Below are 17715 nucleotides of genomic sequence, written 5' to 3'. Positions count from 1 at the left end.
CAGCCACTAAAACCTTTGAATTGACAAATCAATCAAGAAAACCCAGAAGGGCTTCAATTTTACATTTACAAGCCAATATTCTTAATAGCCTGCTCCACTCATTGTCTTGACTGAAATTTATTTGTAAGTGAACCCCATTTCTCATTATCACCTTCTACCCTATAACCAGCCTGAGATTTGCTGGTGTTAGGATATGGGGCAAAGGGTTAAAATAAAGCCACACAAGAGGCAAGCTTACGCAATATATTTTTCTTCATGCAATTGGATTAGTTTTAATTAGCAAAGGCTAAAAGTTTGCCAGATGAGTACTGGGTGACATCTGATACCTGAGCAGGGTTCCAACATCTCTTTTCTCATACCAAAGGCATTTAACACAAGTGATACTGTTTGAAAATCTTCCAGGGAACCCTTCCCAATGTCTCTTCTTGGTTTTCCCACTTCTCCCCCACATTGCCCCAAACTTTGAAGCCTCTGTCTCTCCTGTTTGTGCAGCAGAAAGCCCTATGACTCCTCACATGGAAAAGGATTTCTGTGGTATTTATTCCTGCTGCACTTCATGATGCACTTCTTGAAGTTAATCTCTACAATAAAACTCTCAATAAACATGTGCCATCTTGTAAATGAATCACTTCAGCGGGGGAGGGGGTGGGCTGAGGTAGCAGAACTCTGACACAAAATTTAAAAGGAAAATAAAGCTTTCCTCGCATTATTAAAATATAAATACCAGCTCAAGGAACAGAGTCCAGATGAAGACTGGAGAGAAACATAAATATTGATGTTATATTCTAATGAACATTAGATCTCACGGGCTGTCATCTGTCCTCACAGCTACCACCTCTTCCTTCCCTTAGATTTCTAGTAGGAAAAATCAAGAGTAACTGAACTCTAGAATAGGGCTTCTTATTTCATGAATCTAAATGCACTTAGATAGGACAGTCATAAATCCAATTCTAAACAATTTTGTCCTCCATCCAGGCTTCAAGCATCATCATAAGCTGAAAACACAGTTTGCGAATCAGTATTTCCTGCTACTTAGAAATGTACCAGAGAGTATTAAGGTCTTTTTTTTTTTTCATGTTTTATTAAAATGTTATTTTAGCTTTATCTTAGAAAAGGCTCCTACTGGCCAGGTGCGGTGGCTCACGCCTGTAATCCCAGCACTTTGAGAGGCCGAGGCAGGCAGATCACTTGAGGTCAGGAGTTCGAAACCAGCCTGGCCAACATGGCAAAACCCTATCTCTACTAAAACTACAAAAATGAGCTGGGCATGGTGGCAGGCACCTGTAATTCCAGCTACTTGGGAGGCTGAGACAGGAGAATTGCTTGAACCCGGTGGGTGGACGTTGCAGTGAGCTGATATTGCACCACTGTACTCCAGCCTGGATGACAGGGCGAGACACCGTCTCTTAAAATAAATAAATAAATACATACATACATACATAAAAAAGAAAAGAAAAGGCTCCTACTTCTAAGTTATCCCTGGGGCCTCTGCAGCTAGATTTTTATCCTTGTCAAAAACCTGATTCTCTGTAAAATCAAGAACCATGATGTCATAAACAGCCCAACACCATCAGACCAAAAGTGAGGAAACTCCAGTATTTCAATTTGTCTTGTATGTTTTATAAATGGAATCACTAATTCTTAGTCTTGATTGAAAGCCCAGAAGTCCCCCCATGGAATTATCTTCTTCCGTGTCCATATTCACACAACAACCTTGGTAGGAGATAGTGCTAGGCTATCAGAGTTCAAACACTGCTTTCCTACCTGAAAGTAGTATTACCTATCTGGAGTGAGGAGAATGTTCTCTGTCTTAATAGAGGTGTGTGTTATACAGGTGGATACAGCTGTTAAAACTCATCAAGATCTGTACATTTCACTGCATCTAAATTATATCTTGATTTTTTAAAAAGAGTATTAGTTAGGACACTTTTTAAATTTTTCCAAGACAGCAGATTAATCAACAAGACCATAGGAGAAGTGCCTACTTCCTCAATATTCAATGGTTTTGCAAAACGCATTAGACCTGGAGTAAGTCTGGCAGAGTGAGAGGGGAGAGGAGGGCTTTCTTGTTCTTTTCAATGTTGTACCCCTCTGTATGAGTTGCATGCCTAGCCCCAAACATGAAACAACAACCATCAACAGCTCTAAGTTGGATCCAACCACTTCTCAATACTTTTAGCAGACCACCACTGTCTCTCACCAGGATTACTGCAAAAGCCTCCTACTTGGTCTCCTTGCTTCGACCCCTCTTGCTTCTCCCGCGGTCTCTTCTTGCCACAATACCCAAAGTGATCCTTTTAAACTCTAAATCAATCATGTTTCTCCTGGGCTTAAAAGCTTTCAATGACTGCCCACTCCACCTGGAGCAAAAGGCAAAGTCCTCTCAGTGGCCTACTAGACCCTAGATGATCTGCCCCATTACCATTTCTCCTTGCTGGCCTCTTATCCTCCTACTCTCCTCCTTGCTAACTCCTCATCTACCACACTGGCCTCCTTGCCATCCCCTGATCACATCAGGCATGCTCTCACCTCAGGGCCTTTGCACTAGCTCTGTTTCTCTCCACTGGAACACTCTCTTCCTCCAGCAATCTATGTAATTTACCCTTACCTCTTTCCAATCTTTGCTCAAATGCCACTTCCTCAATGAGGCCCACCTGACCACTCCATTTAAAATGGTAACTCCACCCCAACTCTCTGGATCACCTTCACCTTGCTCTAGTTTCTTTTTGCCCACAGCACTTACCACCTCCTAACATGTTTTGTAATTTCATCAAACGTATTGTGTTTATTATTTAGGATTTGTCTCTCTCCTTTGAAGCATAAGGTCTTGGTAACTTTTTTGTTTACTGATGAAACTCAAGGGCCTAGAATAGTGACTGCTGTGTAATAAATGAATGAATCTGGATGATAAGATTATTGGTCAATTTTTTCTCTACTTTTCTGCATAACAAAAAGAAGCCACACACACACACAAAAGAAACTTAATAGACATCTTTGACCATGCAGAGACACACAGCATTGCTTGGTCAGCTGTATACTTTACCCTGACCCAGCACTTCACAGATTCAGGCACAGGTTTTCACCTACTTGAAAGAAATTAACGCATACCTCCTACTCTGTCTGATCCAATTATAGCATCAATAAAATAGCCAATAATAGCCAATAATTATCAGAGGCTAACCGTGTGCAAGGCACAGTTCTCAGTGCCTGCACACCTTGACTTTCTTAGTTTTGTCAACAACCTGATGCAATCAATACTGCTTTTATCTCCATTCTGTAACAGATGAAGAAAAAAATTCAATAAATTGTCCAGAGTCATACAGCTTTGAAGGAGTGGAGCTGGGATTTGAACCCACGTAGTCCAGCTTCAGAGTCTACACTCTTAATCACAAACTCTCTTGCTTCTCAACAATTAGCTAAACTAGACACTTGCCAATGTTACTCAAACTGAGCCTCAGCAAATGCCAAAAGGTCATGAATTTCAACCTTTCCTTAAGGAACAGAGAACAAGGACATCCAGGTACCTGAAAAGAAAGGAAGGGAAAAGCACTCTGACACTCTAGAGCCAGAGAAATGAACCCTAAGACCCATAGAGTCCCCTTGTAGTCCAACGTTACAGTTATTCTGTGACCAACATGCCAAAACAGATTTCCCCTAAATAAACTCCTTACTCATTATATATAAGGAAATTAAAATGGCCCCTCTGATTGCTGGAATTGAGTCCAGTTTGAGCCAGATTAACCTCATTTCCCTTTTGAGTAGGGTAATTACACCGGGAGATCAAAAGAATGCTACAGACATATGGTATCTTGATTTCAGCAAACCACTTAACAGTTGCTCGTGATGATAGATATCATGAGTAAGGTGGAGAAATGTGATTTGAACAGGAAGGTAGGGGAGTGCACCCGTGGCTGCTGCAACAATGAAACCCAAAGAATGTTGATTAATAGATCTCAACTTGGAGAAACATTGCTAGTACTGCCTGCCAGTGGGCTCTGGCCTTGAATCCATCTGAACAATAATTTTATCAAAGATGTGGGTGATAGCATAGAATCTTGTTCATGGTGTATGCAGAGAGCAAAATGCTGTGAGCAGTAGCTGACACATTGAATCAAGATTTTAAACCATCACCACTGACTGGAAATGAAAGAGCAAAGCAAGCAAGATTCAATTTAACAGAGACAATGGGAGACTCTTGTGAAATTTAAGTTCAAAACACCAACTGCACACATGGAATAAGGAAAACCTCATGTTAAAAACTGCCACTATAAAGCAAGGGAGTTTCCTGGGCCAAAAGAGCATTTTTACACCAACAGTGTCATGCAATGGTTAAAACAAGGACCACATTAGGGACATTCTTCTTTTTTTTTTTTTTTTCTTTTTTTGAGACAGAGTTTTGCTCTTGTTGCCCAGGTTGGTGTGCAATGGTGCAATCTCGGCTCACTGCAACCTCCGCCTCCCGGGTTCAAGCGATTATTCTGTCTCAGCCTCCTGAGTAGCCGGGATTACAGATGCATGCCACCACGCGCAGCTAATTTTTGTATTTTTTAGTAGACATGGGTTTTCACCATGTTGGTTAGGCTGGTCTTGAACTCCTGACCTCAAGTGATCCACTCGCTTCAGCCTCCCAAAGTGCTGGGATTAGAGGCATGAGCCACCACGCCCGGCCTGGGACATTCTTATAAAGAAAGGAATGGGTCCATTTGTGCCCTGCACCTGTGGCAGAGGACAACCAGAGTGGGAGCAGCCTGGAAACTTGACATTAGGAAGCCTGGTTGAAGGAACTGAAGTTGTTTTACCTGGGATGAAGAAAGCTTAGACAGTGCCATAACAGTAACCTCCAGATCCTTAAAAGATGTTCTAGAAAAGCAGTTATAGGTAGATTCCCTATGACATGAGACACCAGAACAAAGACGAAAAGGCTTGCATTACAAAAAGACAGATTCACTCTCAATGTAGATAAGGACTGTTTGAGAATGGGAGCTATTCAGCAATACAATTGGGGCAGGGGTGGCCACTTCCCACTCCTTGGAGTCTCAGAGGGCATGGAAAACAGATGAGCTGCCATTTGGGACAGCTTTAAAAAAATTCCCACTCTGGGTGAGAAGTTTGATTCTATGGGTACTAAGGTCTTTCCCAACTGTATGATTCCAAGATTCTAGGACTTTTGTTAAATTAACTTTATTTTTAGTTAATTTCACTTTGAAGGATGTAGGCACAGATATCTTTAGATCTAGCAATTACACTTTTAAGAAACCATTCTTAAAAATTCATACATATAAGCAAATATATATATGGAAAATGTTTATATGAGATTTGTTTATAATAACTAAAACCAAGAAAATGCTACCATGTGGGTAAAAGGTGGTTAAATGCTTTGAGCATGTTTGTGCAGGGGAATATTATGCAGTGTTTTAAAAAACTGAGGAGCAACCTCATGATTTGAGATGTCACATGTCTGTCACCAATTAAACTTAGAACACACAAAAAAATGAAAACAAAATAAAAAATAATAATAATAAAGTAAAAAAATTTTTGGGATATAGTCTTACTCTGCCACCCAGGCTGGTATGCAGTGGCATGATCTTGGCTTACTGCAACCTCCACCTCCTTGATTTAAGCAACTGTCCCACCTCAGACTCCTGAGTAGCTGGGACTACAGGCACATGCCATCATGCCTGGCCAATTTTTGTATTTTTTGTAGAGATGGGGTTTCACCATGTTGCCCAGTCTAGTCTTGAACTCCTGGGTTCAAGCAATCCTCCCATCTTGGCCTCCCAGAATTAGGACATTTTTTAGCCCATAAATGCCCAGGTCCTCAGATTACTCATTCAATACAGCCAAACCTCATGTACATTAATGGATTGAGAGACGTCAGAAACAAAAATTGACCATACCTGTTTTAGTCATTCACAAAAATAAAGTAGACAGTTTCCCTGCCTTCTGGGCTTAATCTGGTGGGGGGGCTCTCCAAAACTTTGTTTCAATAGATTTCAACCCCAGAATGAGATCCTTACATTCAGGAACCATTCCTACCTCATTATTTTTGTTCCCACTTGTTATTAAGATAGGATTCATGAAGAATTCTTGATGCAAGAAAAATTTTCAGGAATTTTTGTGATTGTTTGTTCCAGTCTTACTCCTCCTATGATTTTTTAATAGAATGTCCCTCAAAATCTTGTGCCCCACAATTTTTAATAAAGCAAAAAGAAGTTAAGCTGAACTATCAAATAAAATTCCAACTATATTTAAAATTGTCCTTGACTCTAAAATTTCAAAATGTCATACAAAAATCAGTGAATCTTCAAGACTCTGGGACTAACATGGGACAATAGGAGAGATTTTTATATGTCATTGCCTTTTAAAAGTAATGCCCATTAAAAGTAGACTAGAAGTGCTGAGACTGAAGATGTTTCTGAGAGTTTATGTGGACTTTACACTGTCCTGATGGCACTGTGTAGAAAAGGCCTTCACACACAGGAAGAAAGAAATCTTTATTATTATCATCTTAGTAATATCCATCCAACAGAATCTCAAGGATTTCTTAGGTAAAGTAATTCAGGAGTTTTGATTTAAAAGTCCAATCCAGTATAACAAGAAAAGTCTAGAAAGAAATGTGACACTGCTACTGGTTATGAGGAAATTACAACAATGAATCATTAAACCCTTGAAAGATTGTATTCTTCTCAGCCGTTCTGTGATGGGTTTCAAAGCAGCTTTCAATGAAGCTGTTAGGATCTCATAATGCCTCACAGAAGCTCACTGAACAGGGCCAGGAGGAAAAGAATCTTAACCACAATTACAGAAACATCCAAGAGAACACACTAACCAAACTGCAAAGGTTTTTTATAAGTGGTGGACTGAACAGAAAGGGAAGGAAAAGCAGGACTATCCTTCCAAAACCAGAATGAGCCCATGATCAGTGTTGCCACACCAACCCAAAATGATGAATTCACCCAAAGTATTACCTCCTGGTTCCCTTCAGAGATTAGCAGTTTCTGTGTCTGTTCTGGCTGAAAATTATCCTTCTCAAATAGGTAGTTTGGATCTCCTGGGGCTGTCACTTATGCATTCCAAAGGGCAATAAACAACACTCTCAAAGGCTTGTCAATAGAACATGGAGAAATTGAGGGGGTATGTCTTCATTATCATAGATTTGAGTTCCTTTTGTTACCCTTCTCACTGCTGAAGCACTGAAGCTCTCCCATGCCAAGACAGGGATTCAAACTGTGCATCCGCTAATGGTAGTAACAGCTATTTCCAGACCCACTGATATGGTTTGGCTCTGTATCCCCACCCAAATCTCAAGTCGAATTATAATTCCCAATGTTGGAGGAGGGACATGGTGGGAGGTGACTGGATCATGGGAACAGATTCTGCACTTGCTGTTCTAGTGATAGTGAATGAGTTCTCATGAGAGCTGGTTGTTTAAATGTGTGTAGCACTTCCCCCTTCACTCTTGCTCTCTCTCCTGCCACCATGTGAAGATGTGCTTGGTTTCCCTTTTCCTTCTGCCATCATTGTAAGTTTCCTTAGGCCTCCCTTGCCAGGCCTCCTGTACAGCCTGCAAAACTGTGAGTCAATTAAACCTCTTTCTTTATAAATTACCCAGTCTCAGGTAGTTTTTTTTATAGCAGTGAGAGAACAGACTAATACACATACCATAGAGTGTTCTGGCAGGGGCTGGGGGTATGGCTAATATAATAATCCTGGGCTAAATAGTTTAAGGAAAAAGAGTGAGAAACATCATCTCTACTATACCCCCAGCCCTAGGTCTTTGCCTTCACAGTTTAAAGATTAAATAGATTGTCTTGGTTGCAGTTCCCCCATAAGTAGACCCTATGACTGCAAGTACAGGTTTGAGTGCAAGTAGTTTATGTGGGAGGTGACTCCAGAAACACCCATAGGTGAGTGAAGAAGTGAGATGGAGAAAGGAAGACAGCAAAGATAGGATGTGTCATCAAATAAGTCATCACTATGGGTAACTGGAGCTCAGTCCTACTGGAGGATTCTGAGAAATGGTGGAGAAAATGCTACAGAGTTCTCCTATCCAAGGAGTAATGGCACTGGTGCATTCATCCATCAACTTCCTCTCCATATTTGGTTGAGTGCTGCTTCTCAGGCATTAACCTGCTGGCACCTCTGGCCTTCCCTACATGCAAGGCCAAGCATGGTCCATAACCCAGTACAAAACAAAAGTTCCAGGCAGAGTTACAGGAGTTTGCAGTAAGTAGCCTTCAGCATGAGAGATGACAGCCAAAGGAATATAGACAGGGCACCAATAGTGTCTGCTGTACAGAATGAAAAAAGCTAAGATAAAGGTGAGCACAGAGTTCTAGAAAAGTTCATAGGTGGGGGAGGTGACTGAAGTGTCACTGCAGTACAATGGGGAAATGATGGTCTTTTCAATAAGTGGCAGTAGGCCAATTGTGCATCCATATTTGGGAAAAAAGTAATCTTGAGCCCTACCTCACACCATTTGCAAATATCAATTCCATATGAAACATGGATCTAAATGACAAAGGCAAAAGAAAACTTTCTGGAACTTTTGAGATATCTTCATGACCTCGAGGTTGGTGAAGAATTTGTTTAAGAACAAACAGAAGATAACACAAAAACACATTAACCATAAAGAAAAGGATTGATAAACTGGACTATACAAATATAAGAACTTCTGCCCTCAAAATATAACACTAAGAGAGTGAAAAGGCAAACCACAGAGTAAGAGAAGGTATTGGAAATACATACAGCTGACAAATGACTCATATTCAAAATACATAAAAGACATCTGTAAGACAGTAAGAAAAGGTGCAAAGAACCTTATTGAAAAATGAGCAATTACTTGGGCAATGAAATAATTTGTACACCAAACCGCTACAACACATGATTTACTTATATATCAAGCCTGCACATGTACCCCTGAACCTAAAATAAAAGTTAAAAAAAGAGAGAGAAAAGAGAAATAAAAATGAGCAAACATCTTGAAGAAGTAATCCACAAGGAAGAATATCTAGGTAGTTAAAAATTATATAAAATGGTGTTCAGTCTCACAAGCCATTAGAGAAATGCAAATCAAAACCAGTATGAGATTTCATTACACATCCACCAAAGTGGCTACAATTTAAACATCAATACCAATATCAGTGAGGATGTAAAGCAACCAGAACTTGCATATACTTCCAGGATTATAAATTGGTACAACCAGTGTAGAAAACTGTTCAGCCAAACAAATCATCCCCTTTGATCCAGCAATTCTTCTTTTAGATACATACCAAATAACTGTGTATACATAAGCTCATCAAGAAGCATGTAGAAAAAATTGTTCATGCAATAGCTCCCAAATGGAAACAACCCAAATGTCCGTCATCAGGAGAATGGATCAAGAAATTGTGGTATGTACACACAATGGAAATTTATTCAGCAATGAGAATGAACAATCGGCTATATATGCAATAAGATGAAAGAATCTTACATACATAATGTTAAGTTAATAATGCTAGAAAGAAGTATATATGATTTCACTTATATAAACTTCAAGAACAAGAACATCTAATTGATAAGCATAGAAATTGGGAGAGTTGTCCTGTAATCCCAGCACTTTGGGAGGCCGAGACGGGCGGATCACGAGGTCAGGAGATCGAGACCATCCTGGCTAACACGGTGAAACCCCGTCTCTACTAAAAAAATACAAAAAACTAGCCGGGCGAGGTGGCGGGCGCCTGTAGTCCCAGCTACTCGGGAGGCTGAGGCAGGAGAATGGCGTGAACCCGGGAGGCGGAGCTTGCAGTGAGCCGAGATTGCGCCACTGCACTCCAGCCTGGGAGACAGAGCGAGACTCCGTCTCAAAAAAAAAAAAAAAAGAAAGAAATTGGGAGAGTTGTTACTTTTAGGAAGGGGGATATTGACTGGAGGTGGCTTGAAGGGAGGGGAGGATGTTTCAGGTGCAGTAACATTTCTTGATCTGGGTGGTGTTTACATGAGCTGTTCACTTTGTGAAAATCAACCAAGCCAAACACTTATGGTCTGTGTACTTTTCTGTGGGAATGTTAAACTTTAATATAAAATTTATTTTAAAACTCAGTAACTAAATAAATCAACAGCAACCAAAATGCCAACAACATTAAAACATCTAAGGATGAACATACTGGAGTTGAAGCCCACGAAATGCTTCCAAAGTCTCAGGTTTCAGTGACCGAGAAGTTGGACTCTTCAAATTGATGACCATCGGTCTCAGAAGGCTCTCAACACAGCGATATCATCCCAGTACAGTTCCTTAATGCCTTCACGTTCCCTCTCCGAGACAACTTATTAACACCCTCTCTTCTCTCTTCACATTGCCAACACTCTCAGCTAATGACCTCACCCCATACTTCACAGAGAAAATAGATCCCCTTGTAGAAGAACACCCCATCCCACCACCAGCAGTTCACCAGCCCACCTGCCTCCCTGCTCGTATCCTTCGGCTTCCCTCCAGGGGCCATGGATGAAATAGTCTCTCATCTCATCCCCTCTCAGCTTCTCAGTGATATCCATAATTATTCAGTTCTCTCCGCCAGGATCATCAATTCACCCTTCTCTTGGAATCCAAACATGCCCAAGATATCAATACCTTTTAAGACATTTTTCCTTGATACTGTATTCCCTTCCAGCCACTGCTCCATTTCTCCACTCCCCTTCAGAGCCAAACTCCTTACAAGAGTTGTCTGTAGGGCTGGGTGCAGTGGCTCACACCTGTAATTCCAGCACTTTGGGAGGCGGGAGGACTGCTTCAGCCCAAGAGTTGGAGACCACCCTGGGCAACATGGCAAAACCCTGTCTCTACGAAAAATACCAAAATTAGCCTAGCGTAGTGGTGCACACCTGTAGTCCCAGCTACTTGGGGGGCTGAGATGGGAACCTGGAGAGGTCAAGGCTGCAGTGAGTTATGATCAAGTCACTGCACCCAGTCTGGGCGACAGAGTGAAAAAAAAAAAAGCTGTCTGTAGTTGCTATTTCCTCTCCACCTCTCCTATTGTTTCTCCAACCCTTTTGGTTTGGCCTTCTTCTCCACCCCTCCAATGAAATGGCACCTCTCAAGGCCACTAATTAATTACAGGTAGCCAAACTTAATAGCCTCTTCTCAGTGCTTATCTTCCTCTCAGAAGCACTTGACCAAGTTGACTTCTTCCCAGTTCTGGAAACACCTCCTGGCTTGCACCATACCACACTCTTCTGATTTTCCTTCTAGCTTTCCAGCTGTCCTTTCTCAGCCTTTCTCCTCCCCTGTGAAGTTTTCAAAGTTGGACTGCCCTGGGCTAAGTCCTGGCCTCCATTTCTTTACTATCTCCACTGTGTCTAGCTCCAAGGCTTCACATGCTGTCTCCACTCTTAGGTCTCACATTCACATCTCCAGCCTGGACCTCTCAACTCACACATGTAATTGTGTAAGACACATCAGGTATCTCAAACTTAACATGGCTCAAATATAAAACTATTGATTCCATTCCCTCCACAAGAAAATATCCACTCTCCCTCTAGCCTTCCCCAATTCTACAAACAGTAATACATTCTACAAGTTATTATTTTTTTGTTTTTTGAGACGAAGTCTCGCTCTTGTTGCCCAGACTGGAGTGCAATGGCGCAATCTTGGCTCACTGCAACCTCCACCTCCCGGTCCAAGCATTTCTCCTGCCTCAGCCTCCCAAGTAGCTGGGATTACAGATGCCTGCCACCACACCTGGCTAATTTTTGTATTTTTAGTAGAGATGGGGTTTCACCATGTTAGCCAGGCTGGTCTCGAACTCCTGACCTCAGGTGATCTGCCCACCTTGGTCTTCCAAAGTGCTGGGATTACAGGTGTGAGCCACCACACCCAGCCACATTCTACAAGTTATTTAAGCTTGTCATGCAAAAACAACAAACTAGGAGTCATCCTTAATTAATTTTTTTCTCACACCCTGTACCCAATCAAATTAGTAAGTCCTGGCAATCCTATTTCCAAAATGAATTCAGAATCTAACCACTTCTCACAGTCTCTACAGCTACCTCCCTGGTCCTAGCCACCATCACCAGTCACAGTGTCTAACTGGTTTACTAGCCGCCAGGCTTGCTTCCAGAGTGACTCTTCCAAAGTGTACATCAGATTATGTTGCCCCTGCAAGAAGACCCCTAGCCTGTCTCAGGGCAACAGGAAGCAGCTGTCCAAGGATGAAATAGCAAGCAGATTGCACAGGGGAATGGTGATCAGGTGACAAGGATATACAGGGGGTGTGAAGGCACCCTCAAAGGAAGAGGAAAAAGAGCAAGGTTTACTTTTAGGCTTCCTCTCCCTTTCAAACTCCCCTAGGCCTGAGCAATACTAAAGGGAGATAGATGCATAATGCAGCTGATGCCACTGGTGCCCTACCCACAGCTACTTTGCCCTCCCCAGAGGACCTCTGTCAACATTCCTGTGCACATCATAGGCTTTTTGCATCTCTCTACCTGGCCTTGGGAGCATGCTGGGACTACATGTGGGGCAAGACCCAGAAGCCATGGAGTTCATGCTCCAGGTGCTACCTTCCATCTGTGAGAAGAAGTTGGTGCATAAATACTCCAGCTTCCTTAATCGTTAGTGGAACATGTTCGAGGTGTGTGCTCAGAGGGTTGCCAGCTGGATTGAACCCCAGTTGCCCACAGGGCTAACCCGCTTACATGGTGTACTGGCTTTCCTCTTTCCTCCCTTCCCCATCTCACTTCCCTACGTGCTCTCTGTGCTTCCAGGGAACCCTTACCCAAATAAATTAATTGCATCGAAATCCTTGTCTCAGGCTCTGCATTCTAGGAAACCTAAACCAAGATGCATAATAGTGTGCTGTTTCTCCCAAAGGTAATACCTTTTATAACATCAAACAAGAACAATGTCATCCCGAATTTAAATGGACAAAAGAAGAGAGAGATCTGGACATAAAGTGTGGAGATAGCATTTTAGAAAATAAAATTTAAAATAATAGGAGATTTTAAATCTATCCCAGGCAGAAATTAGCCCCGTCTTTATTATTCATGTACAAATATGTGTAGAGTATATATTCACCAACTATATGCACACACTCAAGATCCTCTCTTATCTCTATTAACTATGAGTTTGTACCCCCGACAGTTAAAAGGACTTGAAAGAACTGTGATACATTCCAGGTACATAAATGCCCACTGCTGCATTTAAAGAGAGAAAGAAGTGGGCACGTTCTGCTCTGGCAGTGAGTTTCACTGGCGTGAAATCTAACTTAAGGAGAGGTGTGTCACACACACACATACACACACACAGACACACACACACACACACACCCCGGGAAATGTATGCACCACTCAACAGTCTGCAAAACTTCCCTCCAGTTCTTTTGAAGTGAAGTCACCACTCCCCACAACCGCACTCCCAAGATATCTGCGCTGTTGAAAGTGAAGGGCCTGTCCCCGCTGTGTGGTTTGGGGTAAAAAGGAGGCAGGATTAAAGCGCTCATTTCAAGTCCCAAAAGTAAAATACGACTTGGCCTACGGCAGTCCTAATTCTTTCCAGAACTCATCCCCGGAACTGCCCTTTTAAACAACCAGTCATTAACCCAACTCCGGGTCTTTTATAGCTGCGAAAAACGATGGAGCACATCATTTATTCATTACCCTTATTATTATTGTTATTGCAGAAAAGCAGTGAATTCCCGGGGCGGGGTTCAAAGGGTTTTTCGGAGGAGGAGGGGGAGAGGGAGAGAACACGCGGGCGGGCAGGGACCGCTAGGAGACTGGGCTGGACTGTGGGGCAGAGGTGCCCGGAAATCCCCAGGGAAGGATGCCTCCAAAGCGCCTCCGCCCCTCGCGCTCCTAGGCCACTGCGCACCGGCGCAGCTGCTGCAGCAACCAAGGAAGCTTCTTACGTAAGTCAGGGCCGCTGACATCACCTTCGCCGCGAGCGTCGCAGCCTGACTAGGCGCCAAAGGACCGTCGCGCCAACCCAGCGCCCCTGTCTACCTCCTGGGTCGTTCCTAAATGATTCTGCCGTCGCCAGATTTGGGCGATCGTGAGCCAAGGGGACTGCCCTCGGAAGGGAGATGACATAGAATGACTATTTATTGGGAGCCCTTGGGTGTCGTAAGAGCGAAGTCAGCGGACAGCAAAGATGCCCAGGGATCTCCCAGACTTCCTTCCTCGTCGTCTCTCTGCAGCCCGCCTGGCAGACTAGTTAAGTGCTAGACTAAGTCCACGTGCTAATAGATTTGGGCGACAGTGCACCGGGGCAGAGGAAGACAGCCTGTGGGATCCTCTGGGGGCAGATGGCACAGAGCCATTTAGTAGGAACCCTGGGCTGTTCAGGGTAGAAAAGATGCCCAGGGGTCTCCTCGATCTCCCTGGGGCCCCTGCCTGACACTCCCACCCTCATCTCTCCCTGACCCTCCCCGCGGCCCCTCCGGGCCACAAGGGTTTTCGGCAGAAGCACTACGGAGTTCACTCTAGGAGGCGAGCAGCGCCACGCTACGTCTCACACGAGGGCAAGGCACAAGTTCGGAGCTAGGGGCAGCACCTGAGGTCACAGCGAGTGACGAAACAGCCGCGGTGCTGCAGCAGTCTCAAAAGAACACTCGCTACTCCTGGAACCCCAACCCCAAACATGCACGGGGTGGGCTATAGGGCTCAGGGCTGGGCTTCTGGAAACCACAGGAGTTGCAACCCTCCTCGCTGCCTCCCCGTGAAGGATGTGAAAGGCGAGCCCCGGAGGTGAAGGACAGACCCTCTCTGCCTCCTGTGCTCCTATGAACGCTCCCTTTCTGCTTCCTCTCAGCCCACGCTGCCTGCGACTTCAGAGGTCGCCCTTTTAACTTTCCACTCAGAGGTCGCCCTTTTAACTTTCCACCGTCCACGTCTGCATCACTGAATCGGGGTCCAGCCCAGCCACTCAGCCCCAGGAGGATTGGGGTGGGTCCCAGGGGATGGTAAGGGTGGAAAGGCGAGAGTAGTAAGGTGCAAGCTGTAACGGGCGCGGCGCCGCGGGGCTGGGATTGCCGCTGCTGGGGACGGCGCGAGGGTGCGGCGCGGAAATCCAGAGCCTGGCGGGCGGACGGCGCGGGTACTCACGCACTGCCTCCTGCTTAGGGTCAAGCGTGCTGAGGACGCGCTGCACACCGCCGAGCTTGCCCTGCAGCGCCCAGACGCGGCGGTGGGTGAGCTGGATGTCGCTCTCGAGCTCCTGGAAGAGGCTGCACGCGTGCCGGGCCACGTCCGAGAGCTGGCGGAGGACACGGGCCAGAGCCGCGTTGCTGACAGCGCATAGGTCCAGCATGAGCAGCACGGCCGCCGCCGCCGCCGAGGACGCCTCGCCAGCTGTGGGCGCCGCCTCCGGGATCCCCGCCGTGCTCTCCTCGCCAGCGACGGACGCCTCTCCGTGCGGCGGCTGAGCCTGGTCGGCCGGCGCGGGCAGTAGCGGCGGCGGCGGTGGCAGCCCTGGAGGTGCGGGGACCGCGCGGGCTGGCTCCTCTGGCCCTGGCGCCTCGACCTCGTCCAGATCCCTCCGGCCAGGCGGCTGCAGGGGCGGCGGCGGCTCAGCGCTGCCTCCACTCGCGTCCACCGCTGGGCCAGGAGCAGGGCGCCGCTGCCTGCACAGCCATTGCGGCTCCACGATCCGCTTGGCGAAAGGCATCCCGCGCAGCCAGGCGGCGACTTTCTGGTCTCCTCCGAGCGCCCCTGTGAGCCGGAGACCGGGCGCGCCCACCTGAGCAGGGAGGGGGCAGGAGTCCGGCAAAGGCGCGATCTGGCAGTCCGGATACGCAGGGGGCTCCTCTGCTCACCTGGCCTCCTCTTCCCCGCCCTCTCCCTAGCAAATCAGTCCACCCAGTCCTCCTTTGGGTGCACCGTTCCCTGGGGAGGATGACAAGCGCCCTGCACAGAAATTTAGGGGTGCGCCTGGTGTCTTCTCACTTGCTTCCAACCGGGGTCGACTGGCTCAGCTCCATCGTTTCTGTGCTCGCCGTCGCCACCCCGGCCACTGCCGTCGCCGCCGCCTGTATAAATGGGCGTGCGTGTGTCTGTGTGTGTGTGGGTGAGTGGGTGGGTGGGTGGGTGTGAGTGTGTGCGCGCGCCTCAGTTTGAAAGTACCCCGGCGCAGGCCTCTCCCCGCGCGCCCTTCGGCCGCTCCGGGGAGCGATTGCGCCCGGGATCTCTCTCCCTGGCTGCGCGGGGAGGAGGTTTCGGAAAGGCGCTCTGAAAACCCGGAGAGAGGAATCTGCCTCCAGCCCGGGCGCAGGAGGCCGCGCGGGGGTGACGGGGCGGACGCAGGGTGGGGGAGGCCGGGGCGAGGGGGGCGCAGCGCCCTGTGCGGCCGCTGGGAGTCACTGGTGGCCTCGCCGTGCTGGGCGCTTTCAGGCGCAAAGACACTTCCTCACATTCAAGGGGTTGGAATTGAGACTGTCAGCTTGGTGGGGGCGGGGAGTCCTCAAGTTGGGAGTAAGGGTGTGGGTAGTAAGTGCACAGGGAAGAGGGTGGGGTATTGGGGATGCGGCAGATTTGGCGTGTTGGAGCAAGTTTTTCGCCGAATTCCAGCTCTGTACAAGACCTTTGGGTTCTTACAGGGAAAACTGGGCTGCTCCTCGGAGATTCCCCGGCTCTATGAACGCAAGGAGACAACTGGGGAGGGCGAAGGGCGTAGGCGCGTCTCCATGTGGCCAGAGCAGCCAGAGTGCTGTTTATACCCCTTCCCAGGTATCACGTGGCCCCCTGCTTTGGGCACGGTCTCTATAGAATATCATGAATGAGACCCAAACCACCAATGAGCAAAATCCCAGAAAACTGCTTACAAAACTCATTGCACGTTGGGTGAGATAAACGGCGTTACCTCCTCATCACCCTACTGTGCTGATCATACACTGGATTTTTAAAGTTCTCCATCAGAGAGATGATGATTTACAGAAGGGAAAGTTTTCCCCTTCAGTTAACTGAAAGGTATAATTTCTTAAAAGGCATGCATTTTCTATTGCAGCAGGCTGCAGGCTGTATGCCGTCAGCCCAAAATGTAAAAAGAGTTTGGGAAATGTTAATAAAACACGTGCTTTCATGCCTCCAAAAAGTATACTGTAAAAATATTTTTTATTTTAAAGCCACAAGCCTGATCTTGGGAATGCAGCCTCTTTTCGTGTTTCTAAAGAGAACATGGAAAAAATATGTTTTATGGCAACAATAAAGTCCTCCAGACCTGCGGTGGTGTCTCCTCTCCTCCCTGTAAAGGCGGGAGAGGGAGGAGGCTCCAACAGTCAGCACTTTGGACTGGCCCAGACTTTGGTTTTAAAGGCTTCAACAAACCCTTGTTTTAGTCTAAAAAAAAAAAAAGATCCCAAATTTTTGGCAAGGACATATCCTTCTTCATAAAAGATCCAGGCTGAGGCTTTGGGGGTAAAGGGCCATGATGTCTGCAAAGTACACATAAATGTTTCAGTAACAACAACAAGAAGAATGATGATAATAATAAAGATGTGTATGTATGAAGAGAGAGAAAGAAACAAAATACGGCAAAATGTTCAAAATAGTCTAGGTTAAGGGCATATCGGGGTTCATTGTACATTTCTTGCAACTTTAAATTTGGTTTTGTTTCCAAATAAAAAATGAAAGAAAATAGTATTTTGGAACAAGGTCTTTTAAGGTTTGTTTTTTATCTCACAAATCTGAAAAGCATTGAGCTAGCTGTTTTTAAATTGAGCTTGACTTTTTAATACGTTCAAAATT

The 17715-nt window shown here is 45.7% G+C and overlaps 1 protein-coding gene across 2 annotated transcripts in view; it reads right to left on the bottom strand.

Moving 5' to 3' along the window:
- Positions 1-16651, bottom strand: part of NHS (NHS actin remodeling regulator) — a 368117-nt gene extending 351466 nt beyond the window's left edge. For both annotated transcript variants that reach the window (XM_025372269.1, XM_025372270.1), the window contains exon 1: positions 15079-16651. In XM_025372269.1, coding sequence (XP_025228054.1) covers positions 15079-15640 — 562 coding nt within the window. In that variant the 5' untranslated portion in view covers positions 15641-16651. The remainder of the gene's footprint in view (positions 1-15078) is intronic.
- Between the last annotated feature and the right edge of the window lie 1064 nt (positions 16652-17715).

This window comes from Theropithecus gelada, chromosome X (assembly GCF_003255815.1).
Source record: "Theropithecus gelada isolate Dixy chromosome X, Tgel_1.0, whole genome shotgun sequence".
Classification (NCBI taxonomy): domain Eukaryota; kingdom Metazoa; phylum Chordata; class Mammalia; order Primates; family Cercopithecidae; genus Theropithecus; species Theropithecus gelada.
This window is presented reverse-complemented; position numbering and strand designations above follow the sequence as displayed.